The 19,549-nt window shown below is 41.9% G+C and overlaps 1 protein-coding gene across 2 annotated transcripts; it reads left to right on the top strand.

The window, feature by feature from the left end:
- Positions 1-35: 35 nt before the first annotated feature.
- Positions 36-19,350, top strand: gad1b (glutamate decarboxylase 1b). 2 transcript variants are annotated; one of them, XM_077015208.1, is made up of 17 exons: positions 36-393; positions 1,450-1,570; positions 3,462-3,524; positions 6,383-6,526; positions 6,931-7,173; positions 7,680-7,770; positions 10,896-11,008; positions 11,321-11,436; positions 11,648-11,727; positions 12,237-12,291; positions 13,235-13,351; positions 13,492-13,556; positions 13,650-13,728; positions 14,636-14,785; positions 17,495-17,602; positions 17,727-17,816; positions 17,894-19,349. In XM_077015208.1, the coding sequence occupies exons 2-17, from the start codon at positions 1,498-1,500 to the stop codon at positions 18,065-18,067; spliced, it is 1,761 nt and encodes a 586-aa protein (XP_076871323.1). In that variant the 5' UTR covers positions 36-393; positions 1,450-1,497; the 3' UTR covers positions 18,068-19,349. The 2 variants fall into 2 exon arrangements, with proteins under 2 accessions (XP_076871323.1, XP_076871324.1); XM_077015209.1 differs by lacking the exon at positions 36-393 and adding an exon at positions 1,178-1,360 and having other exon boundaries at positions 17,894-19,350.
- Positions 19,351-19,549: the final 199 nt, after the last annotated feature.

Here is a 19,549-nt window from a genome sequence, read left to right as displayed (position 1 = left end):
ACGAGGGGCATTAAAGGTTAAACTTCTAAAATATGTTGGGTTGGGCGCGTGTGTTAATTTCTTGTGAAGCCAAAGTGGCAATTGCAGAGAAACATTACATACAAACATACAAACTCCATGCGTGGGAGTTTCTGTCGGTCTACAACATGAGTGGATTGTGTTAAGTCAGTGAACATTCGGGGTGACTCATATGTGGCTACTCGCCTAGCGGATAAGTAGTCGGTTCGAGAGCGGAGGATTTTTGCGTTCTATCGATATTCTGGTGTCGTTCTCCTGAACGGCTCGTAACTGAATAAGGTGGCATAATACCACAGAACACGCACTCTACGCCGGACTATTCCTGGATTATAAAGAACAGAGTGGTGTTTCTGCACACCTGTAACTGCGGAAGCGGTAAGATCGTTTGTTCTTTTTATTTCCCTTACAGAACTCATTTACATTGGCGTTCGCGTTAATTCTTTATCTATATGTGCTAAATATTGATAGATCTGACTGAACATATAAGATTTCAGTGCAGTATGTCTGCACGTTCAACCTGCTGAATGTACACGTATCTCTGTCATTTGGCGTTGGAAACTGGCCGATTAAGTAGTTTGATTGGAACTAAATTCTACATTTCCCAAATTTAGTTTAAAATGCATATGTCGCACGTGACTGGTAGCGTTTATGGGTTTGGTCGTATTCCAGCTCGACTGACTGGGGTCATTTAAAGACATTCATTGACGAATCAATATACTATCTCGCAAGAATTCTTCTAAAAAGTTTAAACAAACATCAATCAAATATTCTGGACATTTGCTACAAAGAATGTTAATCACAGTTTTGTTTATTCGATGGAAAAGATGAAAGACGTTGCTCTTTCGTTAGTTCCCATGTTAAGACGTATGGATTTATGGACATCTATTTTAAGCAAACTCCCGAGACGATTAAGTCAGACGTAATGGTCTGGTGAGCGACGGCCAGGTTAGGCGCAGAAATGTCAGATCCATATTCGCTACATTCGCTACTGAGATGTCTTTGTAACTTAAATCAATATAGCTATTTGTCAAGCCAAGTCGACTTTTTCATATTTGAAGTGATTTGGTTGTGGTTCACACTATTGTTGATCCCTTTCTTTTTATGTGGTGATTGAATGCGCTTGATTTTATCAGCGAGCAATTCTGAACATGACAGAGGACACCGTGGAGAGCGCGAGACAAATTGTTCATCCGACGGACACTGATTTATCGCACACACTGACTATCCCTAATGTTGAACGTAAAATTACTAGCTTCACCTTATACTGAAAAAATTGCGTCCTAGTGCATCAATCATAATTCGTCTTGATTTTTATACCTGAGAACTTACAGACAAGTACGAGGTGCGCCAGTTTGTCTTTCTGTAAATTTGCCCGTGGCAGATTTACTTTGCTTTCCCATCTCGGACCCATCTTATTTCATTCTGTTTCAGTGTTTCGTTCGGTGTCCTGAGGCGTAACTCTCCGAGTCTTCTTCACTGATGGCGGCGTTCGCTTCTGCCTCAGCCCGCGATGTGGATTCGAATGCGGCCAATTTACGACCACCAGCCTCAAGTACGTCTCTCCCAGATAAAGCATTTTTTTTCTCCACACGGCTTGTTTACCCTGTGGGGCGGCGACATTCATCAATGCCTTTAAAAAATTAGCGCTGTGTGAAATGTCTATTAGCCTGTAAATCACGGAACGTTAGTTTACAGCGCAACCCTGCAGTGATTGCTTGGTAGACAAATTGGTGAGCACAGTTCGTGTCGGGAAAATAACAAACAGGCATCAATTGATAGATTCACTACATATACTAAAACAGGAAATACGGCATCAAACACTAGCAATAATTAACACATTTCCAAAGATTTAAAAGCTCTTTTTTAAAAGAGCATTTTTTGCCTGTATAAAGATTGATTATTCTTATTCTCCTCCTTATTATTATTTTACTACTACTGCTACTACTAATACTACTAATGTTATTATTATTGTGTTATTATTAGTGTTGTATGTATTTGTATTTTTATGATTATTGTGGTGTTGTTGTTATAACTCACATAAGACTGATTTAGTGTTTTTTCTGAGTCGCACTGCTAATAATGGCTCATGAATTTCGATCAGTTTTATGATGATGTCACTTGCAGCATCCGGACGCTATTCCCCATTGTGAGAAGAGTGGTTTCGAAAGCTTAATTACTTAAATTACCCTCAATCGCAGTGGGAACCATTCGGTCCTATTATGGTGAAATCAAAATTCACTTTTATTTTTCAAAATGACGAGAGCTAACAGGTTTTGTTGCTAGAATCATTCCAAATAATAAATATTTTCCTCTTAGCTTTTTGAATACATTTTTTTTTCTTAAAATAAACGTCCATCAAGAAAACATGACGGTGTTGCTTAGAAACAGAGGAGACCCACTCTTTTTAGGTTTTAGGGTCAATATAATTGGCCAATTTAATGTAATTTTCATTTGAAAGGCATAAAAAAGCGTGCGTGCGTATGTATGTGTGTTGTGGAGTCCTGGCTCGCGCTTTATCATTATCTTTCTGCCAAGCTCCATCTCACGCGCACTGACCTGAGGGGAATCGCGCTGTCACTGCTGCGCCACGAGGCCGATAGTGAAGCCTCAGGCACGGACTAACAGAGCACGCGAGCCGCCTCTAGTTATCCATTCTGTGTAACACTCATATTAGTCCCAAATGGACAAGAGAAATGTTTTTTTTTTTTGCTTTCTCGTTCTCTTTCGTAATTTCTTTATCGAATTTCACGTCACCATACGCTTCGATATAGATTAGATGTTTGATGCTTAACTGGTCTCCGAACCGAAAATATTTGAACAAAGAAGTAAAAAAGGACAATACAAACAAATATAGCTAATATAATATAATATTATATAATATTATATTTCTTTTATTTATAGAATTACATTAACAAGTACTAGATCCTTTCAGTCTTTGCTTGGCGCGCATGTAGTCATTTTGCATTCATTTCCACAACTGTCTGAAAGATGTGCGTGTATGTTTAATGAGGCCTCCTTTTATGCAGTTCATATTGTATGCCTATATTTCTGTGGGTGCCGCGCGACAGATCGCAATGCTCGTCTGCACCAAATACAGCGTTTCACCCAATTAATTTCTGCTCGCACTCCTGACCTCATTTCATGCCTGGTTATTTTAAACCGCCTCTTCACCGGCTGTGTGCCCCCTTTTATTAGCCGCCTGCTTTTCTGATTACATCTATTGATTACTGAATGGAATAAAGTGCTGTAAAACTGTCATGAAAATAAAACAGAGAAGCAAACATTCGGCAAAGAAAATCACAAACATATAATCTGTGTGTTCATTGTCTGCTCGCGCGTGTCTCAACGCGCGGCCCTCCATTTTGCGCTTTTCGGATCCCTTATTATCATGAAATAAAAAAAATGTCGGATATTGAACGGCTCTCTCAAACGTTTCGTTTTAGCCTGTGACGCATGGTACGGAGTTGCGCATGGCTGTACGAGGAAACTGGGAATGAAGATATGCGGTAAGTTCTAGCAATGCCCTCGCACTGTGGTTTTAACGCCCTACAGGCCGACAAGGTGTCCAAACAAGGTGTCGAACCCGAACCTCTAATCGCCTCCCCGAACACACGCGATGACTGGACGATCGTGTCGTCTCGCGGCGGAATACTTTCGCTGTCCGTCTCTTGCTCTTTGTGCCAGATATGAACAGATATGCACACGCTTATAAACACAAAGAAAAGCGTACTGTCACTGCGCGCTCCCATCGCTGGAAAAAAGGTCAGCACGCAGTAATTTAGAATTTAGTCCGCAGGCTAAATAGGGACCTTGGCTTTTGTACCTCTCTGTACTGCTCCATGTTCCGTCGTATCCCCAAGAGATGGCATTTCCTTCCCGAACAAAACGAACATAAAGTTGAACGCTCTGGGGAAAGAAAATGAGTTCTGCATAGAGGAGACTTAAAACTCCTCGCAACAGAACATATGCAGCATTCACCACAGAACAGGCTGACAGAACTTGTCAGTGTGAGCTGTGGAACAGCCTCCTCTGTGGTGAATGCCGCAAATGTCCTGTTCCGATGTGTTTTAAGTCCTCTATGCAGAACTCATTTTTGTGACTATAATACTCAGTACCCAATTTTATAATATGTAGGTCATATTAATTTATTTGAGGAATCTCTCTCTATCTCTGCAAATGTGCAAAAAACCTAATTAAATAAACACATTCAAATTCTGAAATGATAAATCATGAGCTAGATTAGGGGGGATTTCACGCACATTATGTTGGAAATAGGCAAAAATCAGATCAGTTACTAGCGCAAACAAGCATCTCTCTCTCTCTCTCTCTCTCTCTCTCTCTCTCTCCACTCTCTCACACACACACACACACACACACACACACACACACACACACACACACACACACACACACACACACTATCTCACTCACTCACTCACACTCTCTCTCTCTCTCTCTCTCCTCTCTCTCTCTCTCTCTCTCTCTCTCTCTCTCTCTCTCTCTCTCTCTCTCTCTCTCTCTCTCTCTCTCTCCAACACCAACCAAAACATATTATAGGACTGGGGTAAGATGGTTCGAAGGGTTCGAGAACGTGCCTGCATGTTTTGGAACATACCGGTAAAACAGACACAGCCTTAAGCAAATACAGCCCTAAAGCAGACAAAGCCTAAAGCAGACACTGCCCTAAAGCAGACACAGCCCTAAAACAGACAAAGCCTAAAGCAGACACAGCCATAAAGCAGACACATCCCTAAAACAGACACAGCCTAAAGCAGACACAGCCCTAAAGCAGATACAGCCCGAGAGGAAACAATGTTCTTCAGTAATGGTTAAGGTGCATAATTTAATGTTTCTCTAAAGCATGAGTTTTTCTGTTTATTCCCAAATTGTAAAATAATATATAAATAATAACTATTTTTTTATTCACTTTAATGGTTAGCCTCATTTGTATTTGGTATTTATTTTTACCATAGTGTACTTTCTACAATATAGATAGGTCACGTTTCAAAATCGTTAAACACCGATATAATTTGCAAAAATTATAGGCCTACTAATCGCCAAACAATTCACTTTCTGAGTAACCTCCTGCAATACGCCCCCGTCTGGTATAATGACGTTTATTTCTGACTTCGCATTATTTAAAAAAGAAAATATTATTAAAATAAATGTGTCCTCATAAATGCATTTGCCATTTGCTATACAATTAATTAATTGTCGTTTTCAAATGAAATCTGTTTTAATTTAAAACAACAATAGGCTATATTACAGCAAATTTAAATATTGTATTTCAATGACCACCTTAACAACAGCCTAAACATTAGGTAATAATTGTGGTCCTATTTATCTTTTCATCTTTTGTCAAACGAAAATAATTTTACAGCAGTGCACGAGAGGAGCGCGTGACCACAGGCCTGTGTTGTCAACCTTTTGCCCACCGCGCGTGAGCACACACAGAAATATCTGTTGTCAACAGTAATAATTCCGCGCTGTGAGCTTCTGGTCATGACGGAAGGGTCACAGCATTGAACAGCCACTGCCTCTTATCAGAACCGCGCCCGAATATGAAATTCAGGCAGGCAGGGGGGCTGCTTTCAAAATCAACTCACTAGGCGTCTGTTTTGTGCGATAAATCAGATATCAAAGAGAGGTGTGTCGTATCCACTGGGAATCCGACCACCAAACAATTTAGGTCCCTTTCAATGATCTTTCCATGTCCTGATCAAAAGTTGTAGGCTAAATGTTCAGTGTTATTCATTCTTGCATCGCCTTACCGACAGCTGTGCAAAACAATAAATTAAAATTAAAATTTTCTATCGATGCTGTTTGTCATTGTTGTTTGGAATGACATCCAGAGTGATGTCTGTAATATCCTGGACACTTTGGGCAATGTGTGGCCATTCTACCATTCATTCGCGTTTTTGCACTAAAATATCGCCGATATATCATTGTCATGGGATGCACTTTTCAAGTCAGTGCGCATCCGGATAATGAGGTGGACGTGTTTGGATTAGGCAGTTTGAGCAGTCAGGCGGACGCTGTGTGCGCGTGCGTGGTGACTGGGTTGCGATTCCTCTTGACAAAGTCGCTAGCTGCTGATGTCACATTTCGTGTCCGCCGCTGGCGAACCATTCAAACAGCACTGTCCTGTTAAAAAAACCAATGGAAAATGACCATTAAGATAGCTTATATACCAGCCTAACTGCACGCTGATACAGAGTCAAAGTTAAGCATGTACCAGACATTTTACCGTGCAATTTAGCAAGCTATTATTTCCTGAAAACATCATAGAGTAAAATTCAAGAGATGTTTGCTACTGACAATCGCATGTTTCACTCTTCGTCCCCTTCCCTGTGTAATAAAATAGGCTTCTTGCAGAAGAATAACAGCGTGGATGAGAAAACTATCGTTGACTCTTTTAAGGAGACCCAGAAGTTCTCGTGTGACAACAGTGAACGGCACGCGCGCTTCAGGCGCTCAGAGACGGACTTCTCCAACCTGTTTGCCCGAGGTATGTCAGGATATCCTCTACTCTTACACTGTATTTTCGTATTCATATTTTTGTCAAATTTAGCGAAGTTCTTAGATACATAAATCTTTTGGTTAGAACGTTTCTCGGCCGCTCGGGTTAGAGTCCTGAAAACCAAATCAGTCTGTTGGCACTTAATCTGTCATTTCGGTTTTATATGAACACATCATAAATCACTGATCACTGTAAAAACACCAGCGTTAGCAGACAGCTATTATGCAAAAAGATAACAAATTTATTAAAGAAATTGGTGTCAGGAATTTGTTATCTAAATAGGTATTTGTTGTTCTGCAAAATCATTCACTCCTCGGCTTAATCTACTCAATATATTTGTCTAATCCAGTTGGGTTTCATATTGTTAATGGACATTGTTCATTCCTATCCAGATTTACTTCCCGCTAAAAATGGCGAAGAACCAACTATGCAGTTTCTCCTTGAAGTTGTGGACATACTGACAAATTATGTTCGCAAGACATTCGACAGATCCACCAAAGTGCTGGACTTCCATCACCCACACCAGCTGCTCGAAGGAATCGAGGGCTTCAATCTCGAGCTCTCGGATCAGCCCGAGTCCCTCGAGCAGATCCTGGTGGACTGCCGAGACACTCTGAAGTATGGAGTGCGGACAGGTCAGTGGACATCAAATAACTCATTATCATAACATTGCATTCTGTCCTACATACATCCAGTTCATAAATGACTAAATCTAAATTCTGTCGTGGTGGTGTGTGCATCCTATACGCGGGTAGAAGTGTCTCTGTTTTCAGGTCGAGAGAAGCCAAAACATCAAACTGTGTGTAAAAAAGTCAAAGTGTGTGTATGTATGTATGGTGTGTGTATATATGTTTGTATGTGTCTGCATGTGTGTATGTGTGTATATAGTTTTGTATGTATCTATTTGGTAAGCTTAACTCAATTCTGTATCCAAATTTTTGAAATTAATGATAGAATATATATTTTAAATCTTTTCTGCTTTTAAACAGATGGAAAACACTGGAATTATGCAAATAACCATGAATGTGTAGATGAACTAGATTAGCATTTAAATGTTTTTTCACTACATAAACCATTCAAATAGCTCATCGAATAAACATAGAATATGTGGCTTTAAACCAGTTCTCTCACATCCTCTCAGGCCATCCAAGATTTTTCAACCAGCTCTCGACTGGACTGGACATCATTGGGCTGGTGGGAGAATGGCTCACATCTACTGCTAATACCAACATGTAAGTTATTAAACATGTAAGTTATTAAACATGTTGGTTGTTAAATATGTTGGTCATTAAACATGTGACTCATTAAACATATAGGCCCCTCCCCTCAACCCCTTATTCCCTCCCCTCTTTTTGCTCCTAATCTCCTCTGTCCACTTTTCCCACCCCCAAGGTATTTAATGTGGAAAACCAAGCTGTGTGTGTGTGTGCGTGTGCGTGTGTGAGTGCATGAGTGAGTGTGTGTTTGTGTGTGTGTGTAGATATGCTTGTGAGGGTTTCCGATAGTGGATGTTATGTAATATGTTTGTTTTGGCTGCATGGCCAGAGGACCTGGTTTGGTTTGTGCTGTATGGAGAGATCTCTCTGAACAACAAAACTGTGTTCTGATAATAGTGTTCTGATAACAGCGTTCTGATAACAGCGTTCTGATAACCTTTCTGATTGCTGTTCTGATAACTGTGTCCCAAAATATAATATCTCTAGATCTTTAGGTATTCTGCCATGATCTAGTTACTGGTCCACTGTCCGAGCCTGGATGATCTAGTTACTGGTCCACTGACTGATCCTGGCTGATCTAGTTACTGGTCCACTGTCCAAGCCTGGCTGATGTAGTTACTGGTTCACTGACTGATCGTGGCTGATTGTGATGTGATAAAGTACAATGATTTATTTTAACAAAACATGGATTAACCCCTGAGATCTCATTCACACACACACAAGGTGTCTGTTGCAGAGAGCTAATTCCCCATTCCGAACTCTCATCTTTTATCCTTTTAATCATCAACACACACAGTGTCCACGAGGTGAACATGAGGTGATCAACCAAATGTGATTGGACAATACATGAAATAATTAACACTGATTTGACAGATGCATATGACGCATGCCCCCTCCACGCTCAGCATCCTCATGATGTCATGACAGACTGAGTGTCGCCGTAGTCCCTTCCAAGTAGAGATTAGGCGCCTCCAACAAGGTCAGTTTAGGAACACCAGAGGAACATCAGATTAGACCTCAGCTGAGGCCATCCAGAGAGCACACACACACACACATCTGAGGCCTACTGAAGTCACGAGAATGGCTTCAGTGCCATGATTAACACACGTATATGTAAAAAGATCTCTAACTCCTATATCTAATGTGTTTAATATATGCTAAGAAAGCCTGATATAAATGGAAATCATCAAATTTCCATCACACTGATCTAGTTACTGGTCCACTGTCCAAGCCTGGCTGATGTAGTTACTGGTTCAGTGAATGATCCTGGCTGATCTAGTTACTGGTCCACTGTCCAAGCCTGGCTGATGTAGTTACTGGTTCACTGGCTGTGCCTGGCTGATCTAGTTACTGGTCCACTGTCTGAGCCTGGCTGATCTAGTTACTGGTCCACTGACTGATCTTGGCTGATCTAGTTACTGGTCCACTGTCTGAGCCTGGCTGATCTAGTTACTGGTCCACTGACTGATCTTGGCTGATCTAGTTACTGGTCCACTGACTGATCCTGGCTAGCTGCCGATTTGGGTCCTGCTACCAAGAGGGAACATAGAGAGGACAAGCCACCCCACCCCCAGGCAGTGTGGGGCAGCCTGGGGCAATTAGCCACTTGTGCTGTCCACTGTGTTCCCAGAGAACATGGCACAGGATCCATAATGGGAGGAGCTGAAGGTGCAGGGGGAACTGCTCCTAGCCCTACCCTAACCCTCCTAGCCCTAAACCCTAACCCTCCTAGCCCTACCCTAACCCTCCTAGCCCTAAACCCTAACCCTCCTAGCCCTACCCTAACCCTCCTAGCCCTACCCTAACCCATTCTGTCTGATTTGCGAACATCATTTGCGCTCTCTCTCTCGCTCTCTCTCTCTCTCTCTCACTCACACACACACACACACACACACACACACACACACACACACACACACACACACACACACACCTTCTCTCCAGCTTTGTCTCTATCATACACAATAAAGAAATTGTACTCTTCCTTTCTCTTAAGGGTCTGTCACCAAAAATAAATGTTGATTGTGTTATTATTTCATATCATTACTTGTGGTATTTAATGAGACACAATCAGAAATTATTGATGCTTACCCTAGGGTTAGAGGAAAGTTTAGGGTTGGGGTTTGCCGTAGGGTTAGTGTTGGGTTTAGTGTTAGTGTTGGGGTTAGTGTTAGTATCGTGGTTAGTATTAGTGTTGAGGTTAGTGTTAGCACCCAGTCCTGCTATTAGGATCTACCCATATACATATAAACTCTGCACATCAGAGTTATGATTCCTCTGTTTTATTGATCATTGATACTCATCTGCTGTATGTGTGTCAATGCTGGAAGCCTGAAATTTACATTCAGCCTTCCAATCACTCATTCTGCCACAGTCTGGAGGGGTTCTTTGTTCTTTTTCTGTTGCAACACACACACACACACATGTATACACACACACTCACACACACATATGCATCCTTTCCCACAGACGTTTACACATGCCCGTGGGTTGTTCGTCTCAGAGAATGAATCAGGTGAAACGGGCTGTTATCTCCTCTGAGCAGCTGCTTCTTGGCAGGCTGAATTCCTCCATTTAGACTGACAGATTCTCATCTCTCCATCAGGCCCCTTCATTAAACCCCCTGTGTGGAATGAGCACTTATCTGTTCCATCACAGGCCTCCTTTAATTAGCAGCATTCAGGAAAGCGTAACGGAGCAAAATTGATCTCAGATGGAACAGACCACTGTGTAGCTAAGCCTGTCTGCTCGTCCACGGAGCAGAAATTAGCCGAACACAATCAGCCTGGTAATGATTATATCGGTTATTGAAAGGATGTTATTAGGATTTGTGATTAAATCCATTATGAGAGTCTGTGCTTTGCATTTCAGGAAACATGCTGGCCAACTTAACTAGAATCATTCCTCTAACCCTAACCCTAACTTACTCTCTAACCCTAACACACCCTCTAACCCTAACTTACTCTCTAACCCTAACCCACACCCTCTAACCCTAACACAACCCTTTAACCCTAACCCTAACTCACTCACTAACCCTAACCCACACCCTCTAACCCTAACCCACCCTCTAACACATAACCCACACTCTCAAACCCCAACCCACACCGTCTCACTCACTTTTTAACCTTAAACCTCTGCAGGTTCACGTACGAGATCGCACCTGTGTTTGTGCTGATGGAACAGCTGACGCTGAAGAAGATGAGGGAGATCATTGGCTGGCCTAATGGAGAGGGGGATGGGCTTTTCTCTCCAGGTAACCCCACCTGTCTGTCACATGAAGCCCAACTCCAAATATGTTCCTGAGCCCATAAACAGTTGGAAAATGAATATGAATTCTTTATACATTTTATTACTATTGGTCATAAGATATATCACAGTTTTACCACAGGAACTAAACTGACCCATTCAGTCCAATTCCCCAAATGAGTATTCACTGTTCTTCACAATATAATCTATGTGAGGGGATTAAATCATGCATAATATCTGATAAATATCTGTTCAGCCTTTGTTCTCTACGTGGGGAGAGGGTGCTGTCCAAGGTACTGATTTGCTTTTCTGTGCGTAGGCGGCGCCATATCCAACATGTATAGTGTGATGGTTGCCAGATATAAGTATTTCCCTGAGGTCAAAACCAAAGGCATGTCAGCTGCACCACGACTTGTGCTGTTTACATCAGAAAATGTGAGTAAAAACAAAGTTAGAATTAGAACAGTGTGTGGGGTCTGATTAACACACAAATCATTACAACAGTATGTGGTCTGATTAACACACGGATGACTCAGAACATTACCAGCTACAAACTGAACAGTTGATCTTTCCATTGTCAGCGAGCATCTTCATGTTGTTGCCACTTCTCTGATGGTCTGGTGGTTGTTTCCCTTCACTGTTTCAGAGTCACTATTCAATCACCAAAGCAGGAGCAGCTCTTGGTTTTGGAAAAGAAAACGTGATTCTTCTCAGCACAGATGAGAGGTAACAGTGTGACCCAGGGCTCAGTGTTTCTACAGCGTTCAACATGTGCTGTAGGTCCAAAGTAGATCTTCTCCAGGATGTGAGGAGTTCAGTTCTAGGATCGTTCAGTGTGCAGGGACATCATTTCTTTATGTCCTTTTTGCTTCATTAAGCTTTTGTTATATCGTTACAAACAGCTGAAAACAGCTTTGTTCATTCTTAGAAAGAAAATTATATGCAATGGAGATTAGTAAATAAGATTAACAAATTATGTAGCCCTTTAGGGAAAACCTAATCCATACCTTGAAAACTAATTTAAGTGATACTAATTACACTAACTCAGCTCTCCATTAGACATACACTAACTCTTTTAGACATATACTAACTCAACTCTCAGACATATACTAACTGTTAGACATACACTAACTCAACTCTCTCATACATACACTAACTCAACTCTCTTAGACTAATTCAATCTGTTTATGCTGGTGAAATGCCGTGTATGTCTGGGCTGATCCACCGTGTCTCAGGGGTCGCGTCATTCCTGCTGATCTGGAGGCAAAAGTCATTGCAGCCAGACAGAAGGTGAGTGGTGATGACACTCAGGCTGTCCTTTATAATAATAACTAATCTGTGCTCTAGAATAAATAACCCTAGAGCTGTGTTGCTAATCTGTGCTCTAGAATAAATAACCCTAGAGCTGTTTTGCTAATCTGTGCTCTAGAACAACGCCCCCCAACCTTTTTTGCGCCACGGACCGTCACAGACCGTTACATGTCAGACAATATTTTCACGGACCGGCCTTTACACAATGAAATAAAAACAAATATAATCTGCATAAAAATAAAACTCACCAGACAGATTTAATTGGGAGAGAATCCCTTTTTTTTCAAATTTTTTTCTAAATAAAACATCATTTTGACTTTTAATTTTTTCATTTTCTGTGTGGCCCGGTACCAAATGACCCACGGACCGGTACCAAGCCGCAGCCCGGTGGTTGGTGACCGCTGTTCTAGAATAAATAACCCTACAGATATGTTGCTAATAGAATAGATCTAGAGTAGATCAGGGTGAGCATTTCAACTCCCCAAGCCAGTCACACTGATAAAAACTGGAGTTTAGTAACCTGTTTTCATTTATGAATCTAATATTAAAAACACATTTCACTTGGCTGAGATATCTGAGAGTGTGTAATCTATAGATACGTATGTTTTTTGTATGTGTAATCACATCTTATCTGTGATTCTTATCTGTGTGTGTATGTCTGTAATATTGTGTGTGTATGAATGTATGTTATGTGTGTTGTATATGAAATGTAAATTAAGAGTGTTAATATAGATTATGTCTGAGTATTGTGTGTGTGATGTAGATTATATCTGAGTGAGGTGTGTAATGTAGATTAAGTCTGAGTGTTGTGTGTGTGATGTAGATTATGTCTGAGTGAGGTGTGTAATGTAGATTAAGTCTGAGTGTTGTGTGTGTGTGTGATGTAGATTATGTCTGAGTGTTGTGTGTTTGTGTACTCTAGGGTTATGTGCCACTATTTGTGAATGCAACAGCTGGTACTACAGTGTATGGAGCTTTTGACCCCATCAACGACATCGCCAACATCTGTGAGAAATACGGCATGTGGCTCCACGTGGACGTAGGTCTATGACATTTAGTACAAATACAATACAACGTATTGAGTGTTACAATGCTGCTTTCAGAAAGGTGTAGTTAACATGATTTGTATTTTTGTGTGTGTATAACTGTGTGTGTGTGTAACTGTGTGTGTAACTTTAGGGTGCATGGGGTGGCAGCCTGCTGATGTCACGGAAGCATCGTCACAAGCTAAGAGGAGTTGAGAGGTAAGCTGTTGTGTAGCCCATGCAGTGTAATGAACCCTGAATGACTCCAGTGTGCAGAGGTGAGGACACATTCAGACCTGCTTTATGTTCCAGAGCAAACTCAGTCACGTGGAACCCACACAAGATGATGGGTGTGCCACTGCAGTCTTCTGCCATCCTGGTCAGAGAGAAGGTGGGAATGACAAATACTCCAACACAGTGGTGCTGTTTGGTATCTCTCACTTACAAACACACACACACATGTGCACACACATGCTCATACTCACACACACGTGCACACACATGCTCATACTCACACACGTGCACACACATGCTCATACTCACACACATGTGCACACACATGCTCATACTCACACACCCACGTGCACACACATGCTCATACTCACACACCCACGTGCACACACATGCTCATACTCACACACACATGTGCACACACATGCTCATACTCACACACACACGTGCACACACATGCTCATACTCACACACATGTGCACACACATGCTCATACTCACACACACACACGTGCACACACATGCTCATACTCACACACACACGTGCACACACATGCTCATACTGACACACACACGTGCACACACATGCTCATACTCACACACATGTGCACACACATGCTCATACTCACACACACACACACGTGCACACACATGCTCATACTCACACACACACGTGCACACACATGCTCATACTCACACACACGCACTTAAATAGTTCCTTAACTTTAGTAAACAAATACATTTGTGCTGAACAAAAACTAGCTTCATTTTGTGTAATAATAAAAGTCCATTTGTTCTGTATCCACAGTCACATGCTCATACACACACACACACGCTCGTACACACACACACACGCTCGTACACACACACATGCTCATACACACACACATGCTCATACACACACACACGCTCGTACACACACACATGCTCATACACACACACACATGCTCAAACACACACACATGCTCATACACAAACACACACACGCACATACACACACATACACACACACGCTCATACACACACACATACGCTCAGCCAGTGATGTGACTGTGTTCTTATCTTCAGGGTATTCTTCAAGGCTGTAACTCCATGTGTGCTGGATACCTGTTCCAGCCAGACAAGCAGTATGATGTGGCATATGACACGGGTGATAAAGCCATCCAGTGTGGCAGACATGTGGACATCTTTAAACTCTGGCTCATGTGGAAGGCAAAGGTTGGCGGCACCATTTCATTTATCTGATTCTATGTCCATTCTATGTAAAAGTATTAATGTAAATCAATATTATTATACCATGGAGGTCTGGATTTGGAATCATACTCAAAATCAAAGTGGAAAGTCAAATGACAGACTGATTCAACTTCAGTGGAAATTCCTCAAGACAAGTTAAAATGAGGCTCAGTAGTGTATGTAGACTTCATGTGCCTGTATGACCTCCCTACAACATCTGGGCATGCTCCTGATGAGGCGGGAGATGTTCTCCTGAGGAATCTCCTCCCAGACCTGGATTAAAGCATCAGTCAACTCCTGGATAGTCTGTGGTGCAATGTGGCATTGGTGGATGATGTACCAGATGTGCTCAATTGGATTCATGTCTGGGGAATGGGCAGGTCAGTCCATAACATCAATGCCTTCATCCTGCAGGAACTGCTGACACACTTTAGCCACATGAGGCCTAGCATTGTCATGAATCAGAAGGAACCCATGGCCCACTGCACCAGCATATGGTCTCACAATAGATTTGAGGATCTCATCCCGGTACCTAATGTTAGTCAGGGTACCTCTGGCTTGCACATGGAGGTCTGTGCAAACCTCCAAAGAAATGCCTCCCCACACCAATACTGACCCACTGCCAAACAGGTCATGCTGGAGGACGTTGCAGGCAACAGAACATTCTCCACGGTGTCTCCAGACTCGGTCACGTCTCCAGTGCTCAGTGTAAACCCTTCTCTCATCCGTGAAGAACACAGGGCGCCAATGGTGAAGCTGCCAATCTTGGTGTTCTCTGGCAAATGCCAATCGCTCTGCATGGTGTTGGGCTGTAAGCACAATCCCAACTTGTGGATGTTGGGCACTCATACCACCCTCATGGAGTTTGTTTCAATGTTTTGTAAGCAGAAACATGGATATTAGTGACCTGCTGGAGGTAATTTTGCAGGGTTCTGGCACTGCTCCTCCTGTTCCTCCTTGCACAAAGTTAGTGGTCCTGCTGCTGGGTTGTTGCCCTCCTATGGCCCCCTCCATGTCTCCTGGTGTACTGCTCCATGCTCTGGACACTGCTGACAGACACAGCAAACCACAGCTCACATTGATGTTGTATCCTGGATGAGCTGCACTACCTGAGCAACCTCCGTGGGTTTTAGACAACGCATCATGCTACCTCTGGTGAGAGAACTGACAAAATGCCAAAGTGACCAAAACATCAGCCAGAAAGGATGAGGACAGAGAAAAGGTCTGTGGTCTCCACCTGCAGAATCACTCCTTTATAGGGGGTGTCTTGGTAAATGCCTCTCATTTCTACCTGGTGTCTGTTCCATTTACACAACAGCAGGTGAAATTGATTCACAATCAGTGTTGCGTCCTAACTGAACAGGTTGGTTTCACAGAAGTGTGGTTGACTTGGAGTTGTCTGAGTGAGGTGTTATTATATTTATAAGTTAAATATGTATAAGATAAATATGCACAAGATATGCACAAGATAAATATATAAAATAAATATGTATTTTCAAAGAGCACCAGGAAGCAGGACTTCTCACACAGATCTTGTGATTGTTTCTAGCCATGTTGCTCCTGGGTTTCAACAGTGCACAAATGGCAGTGATGCATTACAGCTGTGCACACATGACAATGAGGTGTTACTCTAGAGCACATATAACAGTGATGCATTAACTCTAATGCACACATGACAATGATGTGTTACTCTAGTGCACACATAACAGTGATGCATTACAGTAGTGCACACATGGCAGTGATGCGTTAACTCTAGTGTAGGGATGTCCCAATCCAGCTTTTGAACTTCCGATCCGATACCAATATTTATTTGCACTTCCGTTCCGATACTGGCCTATCCGAGCATGTATTAAAGTTTAAAGTTATTTAGCCAATTTGTTGAAAAGCATTTAACTCTTGATAACAAGTAGCCAGCTGAATTAGGTGTGTTTGAATAATACACAATGGTTGGTAAGGAGAAACTGACCTGTTTATTTAGCAATTCATAAACTCAAAATAGACAAAATAATAAATAACAAACAGAAATGGCATCAATAAACCAAGGCTTAAAAATCCATAAGTGCAAATAATATTGTAAATGACTCATTATTCCCTGGGCTTTGGCACTGTTCAGTGGCAGTTTGTCACGCTTCGCAAACCTTTCTGCCAGTGTTAGTTGTGTAGGACCTTTCTTTTTGTCTTGGGTTTTCTTTAGAAACTCTTCATGTTGTTTATGGTGGTATTTTGCTAAATGCTTGATTGGTTGTATCAAAAGTTCTTACAGCTTCATCACCACGCTTGACTTTACTGTGGCATATGTTGCATTCTACCTCTTCGTCTTTGTCATCTTTTAAGGTCAAATAATCCCACACAACGGACATTTTTACCGATAACTTAATGGTCTTAATGGTTAGGAGATGCCACTGAGCTACATGGGGAAGATGCTATGCGCTGGAAAACCCGGACTTAAAAAAAAAAACTGGATCAGGAGTCTGGATCTGCATTTTCTCGTGCCTGCCGATCCGATACCGATACGCATTTTTTGCAAATATGGGCGGCCGATCCGATCCAAATATCGGATCGGGACAAGCCTACTCTAGTGCACACATGGCAGTGATGCGTTACAGTAGTGCACACATGACAGTGATGCATTACTGTAACTGTGTTTTGCTGTGGTCCCTGTCTGTACCATTGACTCCAGTGTAATTCACACAGGGTACTGTCGGTTTTGAGCAGCACATTGACAAGTGTCTTGACCTCTCTGAATACCTCTACAACAAAATCAAGAACCGTGAAGGATATGAGATGGTATTTCAAGGAGAGGTAACAATACACATACTATTGAGTTTGCTGACATTTTAGTGCAAATATACTGTACATTTATTTTGTATTATGTTTCATAAACATGCTAATCCAACTCCCACGACTTTGTCTCTCAACCCCTCAGCCTCAGCACACTAATGTCTGCTTTTGGTACGTTCCACCGAGCATGCGGAACATTCCGGAAGGAGATGAGAGGAGGGAACAGCTGCACAAGGTACTGAACCAGCTACTGAACATAATGACAAACATGTCAGTTCAGCACTTTAACAGTACTCTCCCCCCCATCCTTAGGTGGCGCCAAAGATAAAAGCCATGATGATGGAGACCGGTAGCACCATGGTGGGTTACCAGCCACAGGGAGACAAAGTCAACTTCTTCCGAATGGTCATCTCCAATCACGCTGCCACCAGGTCTGATATAGACTTCCTGATTGATGAGATTGAGAGGCTTGGACAGGACCTCTGATGACCTGTGGAAAGGCCCATGTCCTGCACCACTGTCCACATGACACGGTCCGAGCCTATGTGTATAGATCTGTGGTGTTTATATGAGTATGTGTGTATATGTGCACGTGTTGGGTCTGTGGCTGCAGTATGATCAATTTCCCAGCATGCTGTTTCTACAACTTTCAGCACCTGTGTGAGATGAAAACATGTTGAGGTTGCAGATTAAATGTTCTGTGACTATGACAAACGGAAACTGAAACCTGAATTTATATTTTATGACACAAACTGAGATGTTCATGGATGCAGTAGCCATTTTATTTCCTCCATAATTTATCCTAATTCATATTTTAAGCAAATGTATGTGTATTTATGGTCCAGTAGTGAGTTTGTGAGAACCAAAGACATCTTGTTGCATATACTGTTGAATATATTACACAATACATTTTCTATTAAGTATTATATTAAGTTTTATTTAAGAAAAGCTGGAACAAAGAATATATATACACACATACTGGGGTGTGTATGTTGTGTGTGTGATCAGGTCCTTGATCTCAGTGCAATCAGTGTATTGTGTATCTGTGATTTTGTTGTGTGTGTGCAAAACTTTGAATGTGTTAAAGCAATTACAACAATGTGTGGTATTAATCCACACATCTATTTGTTAACAATGACAATAATATTAACAACGTCCCATCTACTTGTTAACAATAATAATAACATTTAAAATGTCCCATCTATCTGTTAACAACATATGTTGCCAGGCAGCATTGCCAGTTATTGAGACAAAATTACTTCTGTGGTGCGCAGATCTAAAATGCACAGTAAACTAGGTTTTGATCAAATCAATTGTCAGTGGGCAGGGTTAGGGTTAGTGGGCAGGGTTAGGGATAGTCAGCTAGGTGAAGGTTAGTGGAAGGATTAGGGTTAGTGGGCAGGGTTAGGGATAGTCAGCTAGGTGAAGGTTAGTGGAAGGATTAGGGTTAATGGGCAGGGTTAGGGTTAGTGGGCAGGGTTAGGGATAGTCAGCTAGGTGAAGGTTAGTGGAAGGATTAGGGTTAATGGGCAGGGTTAGGGTTAGTGGGCAGGGTTAGGGATAGTCAGCTAGGTGAAGGTTAGTGGAAGGATTAGGGTTAATGGGCAGGGTTAGGGATAGTCAGCTAGGTGAAGGTTAGTGGAAGGATTAGGGTTAATGGGCAGGGTTAGGGTTAGTGGGCAGGGTTAGGGATAGTCAGCTAGGTGAAGGTTAGTGGAAGGATTAGGGTTAATGGGCAGGGTTAGGGTTAGTGGGCTGGGTTAGGGTTAGTGGGCAGGGTTAGGGTTAATGGGCAGGGTTAGGGTTAATGGGCTGTAAATGGTTAGGGTTAGGGAAGAAAGGCACTTTAACATACAACCTCATTGCAACGTGAATACTGTTACTGTCATTTAATGTACAGTGCAAATAAAATAAATTATTAAAATATTAAACTGTCGTTCTCATTTTAATATAGAAACATAAAATAAA

This window comes from Brachyhypopomus gauderio, chromosome 8, assembly GCF_052324685.1.
Source record: "Brachyhypopomus gauderio isolate BG-103 chromosome 8, BGAUD_0.2, whole genome shotgun sequence".
NCBI classification, from domain to species: Eukaryota; Metazoa; Chordata; class Actinopteri; order Gymnotiformes; family Hypopomidae; genus Brachyhypopomus; species Brachyhypopomus gauderio.
Note: the sequence above shows the minus strand (reverse complement) of the source record. Positions and strands in the feature narration are given on the sequence as shown.

What these genes read in the sequence shown, in the direction of transcription:
- gad1b (XM_077015209.1), top strand. Translation starts at nt 1,498, where the DNA reads ATGGCGGCGTTCGCTTCTGCCTCAGCCCGCGATGTGGATTCGAATGCG. An exon ending in ACTGGGAATGAAGATATGCG is followed by an intron (nt 3,525 to 6,382) that starts GTAAGTTCTAGC and finishes GTAATAAAATAG; the next exon opens with GCTTCTTGCAGAAGAATAAC. An exon ending in CTCCAACCTGTTTGCCCGAG is followed by an intron (nt 6,527 to 6,930) that starts GTATGTCAGGAT and finishes ATTCCTATCCAG; the next exon opens with ATTTACTTCCCGCTAAAAAT.